At 36.9% G+C, this 11,821-nt stretch overlaps 1 protein-coding gene across 1 annotated transcript in view; it reads right to left on the reverse strand.

Annotated features, from left to right (window-relative positions):
• Positions 1-11,821, reverse strand: part of COPB2 (COPI coat complex subunit beta 2) — a 32,161-nt gene that overhangs the window by 5,769 nt on the left and 14,571 nt on the right. The window contains exons 7-15 of the mRNA XM_054479738.2: positions 11,109-11,208; positions 10,306-10,448; positions 9,853-10,052; positions 8,340-8,450; positions 6,080-6,168; positions 5,885-5,991; positions 4,771-4,914; positions 3,676-3,806; positions 3,229-3,436 (exon numbers count right to left, since the gene is read on the reverse strand). Of these exons, the coding sequence (XP_054335713.1) occupies positions 3,229-3,436; positions 3,676-3,806; positions 4,771-4,914; positions 5,885-5,991; positions 6,080-6,168; positions 8,340-8,450; positions 9,853-10,052; positions 10,306-10,448; positions 11,109-11,208 (1,233 nt within the window). The remainder of the gene's footprint in view (positions 1-3,228; positions 3,437-3,675; positions 3,807-4,770; positions 4,915-5,884; positions 5,992-6,079; positions 6,169-8,339; positions 8,451-9,852; positions 10,053-10,305; positions 10,449-11,108; positions 11,209-11,821) is intronic.

Consider the following 11,821-nt stretch of genomic DNA (forward strand, 5'->3'; position numbering starts at 1 on the left):
GGCATTAGATTCTCATAGGAGCATGAACCCTATTGTGAACTGTGCATGTGATGGATCTAGGTTCCGTGCTCTTTATGAGACTCTTAATGCCTGACGATCTGAGGTGGAACAGTTTCATCCTGAAATGTACCCCCTTCCCATCTGTGGAAAAAGTGTCTATCTGCCACGAAACTGGTCCCTGGTGCCAAAAAGGTTGGGGACCACTGTTTTAAATCAACTATTGTAATTATTAAATTAGCTTTTCCTTCAAGACAAACACTACTGATGGGGTCATTTTTAGCTCTAGGGATGTAATGTGTTACACAAAAAGCTCAGGGATAGTTTACCTCTTCACCAGACTGAGGGAGAATGCTCATTTATGGGATAGTCAAGATTGAGAAGCTGGACAGCTTTAGGGTTCTGTCTGGCTATATCTTCAGGATGGCTTTATCATCAAGTTTGAAATGTTTTAACTTCTCAGCTTATACAGGCTGCCACCCTGCCCCGATCCATCCATGAATACGATGTAAATAAGGCATTCTAAATAACCGGAGTTACTTTTTTTCCACTTGCATTGATATAGATAACATAAAACCCAAGAGTGGAGGATGGACGATCTCTGGAACTAGTCAGATACAGCCAAGGGCAAAACACATGAAATGAGGCAGACTAAATATATATACTTTTGTTTTCTGCTAATTCCCTACTACTAATAAAATCACACTAAAAGGATTTTTTTTTTTAAAGGCATAAACTCCCAATGACACACAGAAAGGGAGAGGAAACAGTAACAAAAGTTTGGAAGCTGGAAAGCTGGTGGAGGAATATAAACATTTTGTTAAAACAGTAGAGAAAACAGATCCTAAATCAGGAGTGAGAACAGCATAGAAACAATGTGATTTACACTCAGTGTGTCTCATGAATGGTAGGGCTAAAAACAAACAAACTGCCCTAAAAGCATTTAGAAACTCTAGATCCGCTCCCCTCTCCCACCTCCCCTCTCCCACCTCATGACAAAGAAGACAGGTTTATTCTTTGGAAAGGGCAAACTAAAGAGTCTCCAGACCAGGAGATTCCAAGCACACTTGGAGGAAGAAGTACAGAGTATCAAAGGAAGACAGGAGATTATGAAAATGGATACATAGACTCAATGAAATATTAAATACTGAGACTCCAAGGTATCTTCTACTGAGACCCCAGAATGATGGTGACTGAGGAACTTTTCAGTAAAATCTACTGAGCCCAAGGGAAAAGACTTAAAAATACTAAAATGTCAACTCCATGAAGGCTACATGTCAGCAGGAACAGTGCCTAGCACATTGTTAAGTGCTTGTTAAATTCATTACATAAATGGAAAGTCATCAAAAATTCATTGGCTAAAGATACTGACATTGAGACTCCCTAATCAAATGGGCCAACCACACCAGATATTGTGAAATCCAAACCCAATATGCCCCACCCACAAATTCAGACCTTCTGATCTGTTTCTTGTACCTTCACTCTTAAATGAGGGCCCAAGGACATCAGATACTTGAGGAAAATCACTAACAGCAAAGATGCAGATCAAAATGAAGCAATAAAAGGAACGTGAAGGAAGCATACCACATAGGGGGAAGAGAAAACTTCAAAATCTAAAAACAAATATATCATTCATATCTGTAGAAACATATGAGGAACTTTTATCTATAAACAAAAAGATTTTAAAAGAAAATAGGAAAATCAGTGCAGGACATACAACATTAACAATTCCAGAAAGACAGAATACAGAAAACAAAGGAAGGATATCACCATAGAACGATTCATGAAAATCTTTCAGAAATGTAGGACATAAGTTTCCCATTAAAAAAGCTCATCTAATAACCAGCAGAATTAATGAAAACTGATTCCTACCAAGGCCTACCATGATATAACATTTCAGTACAACAGAGACGACATTCAAAAAGTTTCCACAGAGAAAAATCAGGTCATGTACTAAGAATGAGGAATAAAAATGGCTTTAGACTTCAACAATAACTACAAGGCAATGGAACAATGCCTTCAAAATTCTGAGAGAAAATTACCTCCAACAATTCTATACCAGTTAAATGGTCGAATATGTTTTAGGGTAGAACAATGGCACTTTCAGATATTCAAAGTCACAAAACAATTTATCTCCCATTAACAACCCTTTTCTCAGGAAATTGCTGAAGGGCATGTTCCCCTAAAATGAGGGAGCAAATCAGGAAAGGAGATAGGGGTATAAGAAACAATGGATCCAACAGGACAGAAGCAAAGGAAGCCCCAACATGATGGTGAGGGGAAATCCATGATGAGAGCAGGAAAACCAGTACAGTCTGAAGGAGACTAAGCAAACTGAAAGGAGATCTTCAGGAACTCTGGAGAACCAGCAAAGTCCAGGGAGAATTAACCACAGGTACATAGAAAATTAAGCAAAGGGGGAAAAAAGACAATTATAAACTCTAGGGAAAACAAACAATTACAGGAAAGGAAAGCTAGATAATATGCTACATGGTTCACCTGTGAGCAGTGATTACATAGCCATAATAATGTAAACATTTGAGTAGTGATCAATCAAAATTAGAACTATTCTAAGAGATAAAGGATAGGAAAGTGGCATGTATGTGGTAAACGCAGGGGAATGAAAGAAGGCGAAATTCTCATCTGCTACAGAGGGGGAAGTCACAAGAAATGCCTAAAGCTAAGAAATGAAGAAACTGCTATACCTCAAGTTATTTAGAGATATGGAAATAAATACCAAAAGAATTAGATAAAATAAAGTAATTACCTCTAGGGAGTAGGAAGCAAAAAGGAGGGAGGGCTGATTTTTTATTAAGCTTTGCAAAACTTACTTTATGCTTTGCACATATGTAACTTTGCTTAAAAAACACTACATAAGAAAAAGTCATGTCATGGTACATTTTATATGTATTTTAATCATAATTTTTTTAAAAAGCAGATGGGATAAAAAGAAAAATGCAGTGTAGAAATGAAAATATCAGGAGACTGGAAAAGAGGTGCACAGAAGAGGAAGACTGATAATCACCTCCAACATTTAAAGGGGGCACTGAGAAAGGAGAAGGAAGAGTGTAAGAAGGGTGTATCACATGCTGTAACAAGTGCCTTAAACTCACAGGAGAAATTCTATTGCCACAGGAAATCAGTTGGCAATTAAAGTTTTTCAACTCCATACTAATTTGCTTTCAAATTGCAAGTTTTAAAAAGCAAAAAGAAAAAAACAAAACCTCTTACCTGTTTTTCCAAAAAGTGTGCAACTCTGGTCCTCTGTTCTTTTGGAATGGTAGGAAGGACCTTATCAGCCATGCTAAAGTCCCTCCGCATGACGGCTGTCTGGTATTCCAGGACTGAAACCAGCAGGGAATAGCTAACGATGTTCAATTCTTTATCCCCCAGATAAAGTCTGTTGTCTTTAGGAATGTAGCCTAGGAGATACATCGTCCTATAAAAGAAACAGAAACCAAGTTAGAAATTCAAATCTGCAATTACACAAACACACACCCCGCCAATCTCCCTCTTGCTCAAAACCTTCCCATTTGATTGATACAATTTTGGCTAACAATAGGCAACCTACTAAAACTATAACACTGAAAAATCAGCCTATCATTGCTACAAGCCAGCAACAGATTTTTCTAAACACACTTTAAAATTTAGGACAAATGCAAAATGATACTCAGGTACCTGTCTAAGTGGGCAATGGTGACTATTTCTCCTCCAACATAATAATTTAATCTGTTCACAGAACTTGTGTAAATGAAGCAATCGCCTACCCAAAGCCCTGTTTTCACAATTTCCTGAATCTCACCAAGAACCTGCAGAAAGAAAATAAAGACAATTACTTTATCCAACATCAGAAATCTCTCAATAAAAAGCTGAATATATCTGAGGGTGATATGGTAGAATAAGGAATGCAAAGTAAAATCCTTCCTATTTCTTTTTTTTTGAGATGGAGTCTCTGTTGCCCAGGCTGGAGTACAGTGGCGTAACCTCTGCTCAGTGCCAACTTCTACCTCCTGGATTCAAGTGATTCTCCTGCCTCAGCCTCCCAAGTAGCTGGGATTACAGGCGCCCGCCACCATGCCTGGCTAATTTTTATGTTTTTCATGGAGACGGGGTTTCACCATGCCGGCCAGGCTGGTCTTAGACTCCTGACCTCAAGTGATCTGCCCACCTCGGCCTCCCAAAGTGCTGGGATTATAGGTGTGAGCCACTGTGCCCCGCTGGAATTTCTTTCTTCATTTAAGAACAGATTCCTACTCAATATAACCCTTAGGCTCAAAACAGAAAAAAAAACAAAAAAAAACCAGAACAGATTCCTAGATTAGTATTTGTAATGTGAAATCTCATTGTTGAGTCAAAATCATGATATAAAAGAATACTGATCTAAACTTAGACCCTTCATAACATGACAATGAAATATTAAGTATTTCACAAAATCTAGGACATCTGCACAATAAATGATTTACCATTTGGGAGCTCATTTAAATCACTGACTAAATAGTCTTAGGACCAAAACAACTATAATTTCTTTACTGAAAGATATCAAAGTAAGTCTAAAGAATTCTTAAAATCAAAGTACAAATTTCTTTTAAACATATTTATTTTCATATTTTGATCTGAGTTATGATTTTAATTTTCACATTTCACCGGAAATCCTTAAATGCTGTCTCCCCACACCTAATTTATAACGAAATGTTAAAATCAGTAAAGTCTGTTGTAAGAATATAAATCATTTAAAAACAAAGCTAAAAGCGAAAGTTGTGCTGATGCAATTACCTCAAAGGCATCTTCAATGCCATCTTCAGTAACTCCCTCATGTGTTTCCTGTACAGCCAAGACTTTTTCTGACAGATACTTAAGGATAAAAAATGATTCCTCAGTAGCAATACAGACTAGCTCTCCAGAGTCAGACCAGAAAATCTGCAACACAACAAAATCATAGACAACTGATTTGGATTTCTGAGTGGATATGACAAACTGCACATACTTGGTTTCTTACATTTATCTTCTTATATCAAGATGATAAGTATTCACTTAACAATTTTATGTGGCATTATTTGGGAGGGTGGCCAGCTATTATGTGTGCTATTTAGCCTAGCAATGGAAAGACCAAAGGGAGACAGGAAAGGAGAGCTGTCAGTAAACACTGAATGTGCTACACAAAGGACCAGTAGCCTATTCCCTACTGCTCTAGAACAGTGTTTATCACCTTTTTTATTTTATTTTTTTCATTTTCACCCACCCTCCCTAGAAGTCTTTCTGGACATTTTTCTAATCACCTCCCCCAGTGAAATTTTAATACCACAGATATACATGTATAATGCATATACATATATATAGCTATGCTTTATTCATAAAGAGTAAGCCCCCAAGTCAATGTTTACACCCACTGAGAATGTGTGCTCTAGAACCAGACCCCAGAAAAGCTGGTTTGTTTCCAGAGATAATCTCCTGACAGTGAAAACTGTCAAAGCAGCGGGCAGTTCTAAAGGTAAACACTTTGTCACTGGAGATGGTCACCTCAAGTTCAAGCAGCTATCATCAAAACGTATGAAAAGGTTTTCTGAACTATGTGGAAGAAGGCATTTCCAAGTCAAGAATTCTCTGACTTCTTGTTCTCAAAGCATGCTTTTTTCCTGTCAAAATGGCACCGCCACTTACCTCCAATTGCTCAGAAAATCAGGATTGTCGTATCCTAATGAGGCCGTAGACAATGTGTATTTCAAAAATATAAGAAGTTATTTAAATTCTAAGTGCTGTTTTATATTTTAAATGGCTTTTGATAATGGAAGAGGGAGAGCAGGGTACAAAAGATACTTCTTGGCCTTAGGGACCCAGAACTCATCACAAAAATAAATATTCCAAAAACAGTAATGGAGGAGAAACTCACATGTTTGGGCTGAATTTCAATTCTTCGTATGAGTTCTGTATTGTCCCAGTCATAGAAGGCTAAGCCATTTACAGATCTGACTCCCAATAAGAAGCCGCCGTAGATACCTAAAGGGAACATAAAAAGAGTTTTGCTTAGGCATTTTTGAGCCATTACAAAGAATTTAAAAATGTATCATACGTAGACCACACTCACTTTCTGCTCCAAAATCTGGTTTAAATGATTTTTTTTCTTTAAAGTTCTTAAATATCTTTACGATGCTGTTGCTCTCTCTTATTGCATACCTGGGAGAAAAAAGGGAAGGCAAACATAACATGTTATATACTAAATCATAATTCCACCAAATGTTGGAAATATCTTCAAATATTTTTCAGTAATTATGCAAAAATATAAAATAAATATTTGAAGATTCTCTGATGTACTGTTTTCCTAAGAGATCAGAGAACTCCTTATAGTTGGACAAATGATGAAAGGGTTTTATACTGTGTATGACATGAATTACTAGGGCTTACAAACCACTTTAGAAACTGAAAATGACCCAAATGTCCACAACAGGGTGAATGATTAAACAAATTATCGTATATTCATATAATGGAATGCTACTCTGCAAATAAAGAAACCAATTACTGATCCAGGCAAGAATATGGATGAATCTCAAAAACATTATACTGAACAAAAGATGCTAGACACAAGAGTACATACCATATGATTCCATTTATATGAAACTCCAAAGACAACTCTAATCTGTAGTGACAAAAGGCACTCATCGGTGTTTGCCTGGGACTGGGGAATGGGTGGATGGGGGGTGTGGACAGACTGTTAATGGAGACAAGGGGATTTTGGGGGGATGACAGAAATGTTCTATAATTTGATTGTGTTAGTGGTTACGGATTACATACATTTGCCCAAATCTACTGACATGAACAGTAGTCCTCCCTTATCCATGGGGGATACGTTCTAAGCCCCAATGGACGCCTGAAACCTCAGATAGTACTGAACCCTATATACACTATGTTTTTTCCTATAATGTAAGAGGTGGGCAGCATGTACAATGTGGATATACTAGACAAAGGGATGATTCACGTCCCAGGTAGGATGGCTCAAGATTTCACCATGCAACTCAGAACACTGGGCAATTTAAAACTTATGAGTTGTTTATTTCTTGACTTTTCCACTTAATATTTTTGGAACACAGTTGACTGTGGGTAACTAAAACTGCAGGAAGGGAAACCACAGATGGGGGGACCGCTGTACAATTAAGTGGTACATTCTGTCTTCTGTAAATTATACCTCAATAAGGGCGATTTAAGTAATAAAAACTGTGACAAATGGCTCATTAATCAGCCATCATCAGCAACAACTGCTTATATTCAGGCCTTTGCCTTGAAAAAAGGGGCTGTGGCTGTCACTGGATATTTGAGATTGTGTGAGGAAGTGATGTGATGAGGGCTTTGCTCAGGACAGGAAAGATGCTGAGCAAGGTCTTGGCTGGATAGAGCTGAAAAAAGGGAACTATCAAAATAGAGGAAGAGGTGTGCTGAGAGAAGGCAATTCATCAACTATAATTTTGCTTAAGATAACACATTACCTTTGAATACATACAACTGTATGTATATGTGTATATAGGAAATTTATGAAAAGATCAGAATAATTCCATACCTCTCAATAAATCTTACTGTTGTAACATTTTAAAAAATGTATCTTATTACACAACACTGAGGCTTAAGTTACCCCACTGTTGGGGGCAAGATGCAATATAAAATGTGGGGCAAACAAAACTAAAAAAACTGTGAAAATGTAATTCAGTTGTGTGGTCTGAAAACACTAAACCCCTAATGTTTATTACATGCATTAAACAGGAATCAAAAAAGGAACCAGAGCCAATGACTAGTAAAAAAGTCAGAGTTAAATGATCTTTCCTGCTTTTAATGAGAACATTTTATGAACATTCTGAATTCAGACAAAAATTTGTTAAGAATGGGCAGTGGGTACTATCACAGAAAATAAGTTTTAAAAAAGATTTAATAAATTTCTCATCAAAATGATCAAACCACAACATCACTCCCAAGTCGCTCATAAAGGGGCAGTAGCACCTCAGGACACTACATCACAGGGAGGGCATGCCAAGGCCTGCCAAGGCAGACATGAGGGTCTACTGTGCCTTAAGCCCATAAAGCACCAGGTCCTGCCTTGGACTCCATCAAAGAAATGGGTCCCCAGTTAAATGGAAGTATTATATCAGCTTGAGTGAGCCAGCTCAACACAGAATAAAGAAAGCACAAAGACAGCTCACGCTACACAGTCGCCTCTGACTCTAATCTTCCAATGGACAGCTCTGGTGAGAACTGTTTTTAACACGGAGAATCACAGCCCACATCAAGCCTCAAGAGTCTTCAAGCAGCACACAACACATCTGCAATCAGGGCATGCTGGCTATCATACAGCCAAAACTTACTCTGAAGAATCGTGGGCCCATGCAAACTCCTGAGCAGATCCAAAGCTCTTGTTTCTCAATGCCATTGCTGTGTAGATGATATACTCCCCATCACCACACACCACCACAAACCTAGAAATCACAGAAGCCAGGGAGGGAAGTACAGAGGACCAAAGACATGTAGAAGTTAAGAAACAATAATTCATGTTATAGTAAAAGAATTCTAATAACAAATGTTATTTTAGTTCATTATTACAATTTAACATCTTTTAAAAGTTATACATTTCTTTGAATACAAAGTTACAAAAAAACATACTAGCCAACAAATTAAAAAGGAAATTATAAATATAGCATTACTGCTGAAATGTTATTGGAATGGCCTTCTCATAAATAAAGGCAACTGGAGACAGGAAGGTGAGAATGGCTGGAAATGCAAAGGAGGAGGATTCCAATTATTCAACCAGTATTTGTTGAGCACCTAGAACTTTTTTTTTTGTTTGCCTAGAACTTTGCCCATGACATTTATACCACAGGAAGGCACTATATTATTACAAAGACTATCTTCATTTTAAAGCTGATCATTTCAAATGAATAAAAATATCTCACTCCAGGTTTTAAAGACTGTTAAATTCAGCAAAATACAGAGGATATTTTAACATTTAAATAATGAGAAAACAGAATGCTGCAGAGTCAACTAAAATTTTCCCAACGGACATAAGACAACTATCTTTAAAGTTGTTTATAACACTGTAAAGGCTGGTATCAAAAGACTGCCAAAGGCAAAACTTACGGCCAAGAATGTTTTATGATATTAAGGGAAATATGCATAATGCATTCTTAACCTTTATAAGACAATTATATTACAAATAATTATGGATACTATTTACTGAACTAGGCGGCATACTTGGTTTATATCTTTTGTCTTTTTCAATACTCAGCACAGCATTATAAGATGCCCAGACCTGCTGTAAAATAATTTTAAAGCTCCACAGGTTTAGACTTCACTGTGCTAGAAACTCCTCTCTCACAAGATGTTTGGTGACTTATAAATCTTAAGGGAGAAATTCAACTGACAGTTCAAATTACAAATAAGAAACAGAATAATTATCAATCCCAAAACTTTTTCAAAAGACACATATCTCAGAGTCAGGTTTTCTTCTTGAAAGAGCAATGAGTCAGCAAGCATTTAGAGAGGGCACCTACTAAGTCTCAGCATAAGACATACTCCTTGCCCTCAAAGGAGCACACAAGAACACAAACTCAATGCATGTGAAATAACAGGAAACAGTACTATTTAACTATTCAAAATTGTATGGTATAGAACAAGGCCAGACAGGAAACATGCTCCATCTTTTGTGCCAACTTGATCATGTGGCATGGCTGCCTGCAGCTGTGTTGAGGACTGTGAGGCCAGGGCAAAAGCACATTGAGGAATGATTAGAGATGCCAACCACAGGGCAAGAGTGGACTGTGGATCTGCAAACCTGTTCTAACATACACAGAAGCTGAGGGACAAATTTTGGTGATGGCTTACCGCCCATTAGGATTGTGCTGAATAGTCTGAGGGTATATTTCACAACTGCCCATATCCTTTACTGCCAGTGGCAATCTTTCACCATCTTTAATTTCAGCATCTCCCATTGCTTTTAGGTTGGCCTGCTGGACTTCTGAATGCTTGGCCCAAATTATCTTTCCATTGGCATCCATGGACATGGCAGGTTCCTCCCGACCAAGCTGAAAGAAAGAAAAATAGCTCTCAGCAATGAAAAGGAAAATGAATAAAACCAAAACAAAACAGATTATTTTTTTCACCTAACAGAGAGCTCCATTTCCTTTCTTCCACTTTAAATCTTCATTGCTTAATGTCTAGTGCTTAATGAAAGAAGTGCCAGTTTTACAAAACTGGTTACTTGGAAGATGACAGTACTAAAATACAAAGAAAATGGTTTTGCCTATGTCCACCTACTGAGAGGGATAGTATAATTACCTTAACAATGATGCTCCCTTCATCATAGCCCAAAGCGACATTGTTTGACCCTCTTAGACTGGCCACGCACCATACCCTCTCCATTCCATAATTCAGTGTGCTCTCAAGCCGGTAGGTGCTTGAATGCCAAATACGTACTGTTCCTAAAAAGAACAATGTAAATACTCCCTTTTGATACGAACATCCGACAATAAACTGTGTCAGGTGAAAGAGAACCATAGAAGTCTTTCTATTCAAATAGATAACACTTCCTGTAGCTTAATGACCAATTTTTTGATATACTGTCTTTAAATGATTTTTAAAAGCAACATAAACATAACACATAACATATAAGAAACAAAAACTAAGAATTACGATTTTAAACATGAAATAATAACAGGATTTCCTGGGTAAAGTGTTTCCTATGTGCCAGATGCTTTCTACCCATGATTTCTTCTCACTATAATTCTATGAAGCAGATATATATGTTTCCATTTCATAATCTGCCCAAACACACATTCATGACATAACAGAGCCTGATTTTGAACCCAGGTTTGCTTGACTCCAAAGCACATGCTTTTTCAGTTTTCTTTAGGACAGCTGACAGTCCTCTTATTTAAGTGACAGAATCAAAATACATGAGAATAATGATGATGATGATGATGAAAATAATGCCCCTTTACTCTTTTATAGCTTAAGTCTGGTACTTTAATAAAAATATCAAAATCCTTGGAAACCTCCAATTATAATGCAGAGACATTACTTGCTTTAAATGCCCACTGAGTAGTTACCAGCATAGGAATAAACATACCCTTCTAACTTACCATCTTCTGAACCTGTGATAATGATTGGCAACTCAGGATGAAAGCTGGCACAAGACACATTTTGGGCATGTCCTTCCAGTGTCTGCACACATGTTTTATTCTGTAATTAAGACATAGAAAACATTTTTTATTAATGAAAAACATGTAACCAGCCCACCCTTAATTTTCTCAGTGTACAGATACATTATAAATGATAGTAGTCATGAAAATCTAAATAATATCCAATACAGAAATTTTTGAAATAGGATGATTTTGTTGTATATATGAATATTTTATCTAATTACTTTGTAAAATAAATGTAAATGTAACTATCATATTTAAAGAAGGGGAAAAAACCCAAGAAGGCTTTCATCTGAATATTATTCCCCCAAATTCTCAGGATAATAGATTTTCCCCTTAAAACTCACACCTACCATCACTGGCTAAGTAGACAGTGCTGCTTTAGCCTTTAATATTTTTATTCTGGATTTAAGTACAAATCTGAAAATGTTTCAAAGAAAAACTGACTTTCTAGGCCTCATTTTATTAATTGCTTATGGGAACTTTTGATGTGGAAAACAAAAATATCAAAATATAAGAAAATCTTAGAGATAGGAAGCATGTTAACAAGAATTCATAACTAGGTTTACAAGAGTACGATTTGGCAAAATGGTTGCTAACTGTTGATCTGCTAGCTTACAAAAATAAATAGAAGTCTATCAATGAAGATTATG

Source organism: Pongo pygmaeus, chromosome 2 (assembly GCF_028885625.2).
Source record: "Pongo pygmaeus isolate AG05252 chromosome 2, NHGRI_mPonPyg2-v2.0_pri, whole genome shotgun sequence".
NCBI lineage: Eukaryota > Metazoa > Chordata > Mammalia > Primates > Hominidae > Pongo > Pongo pygmaeus.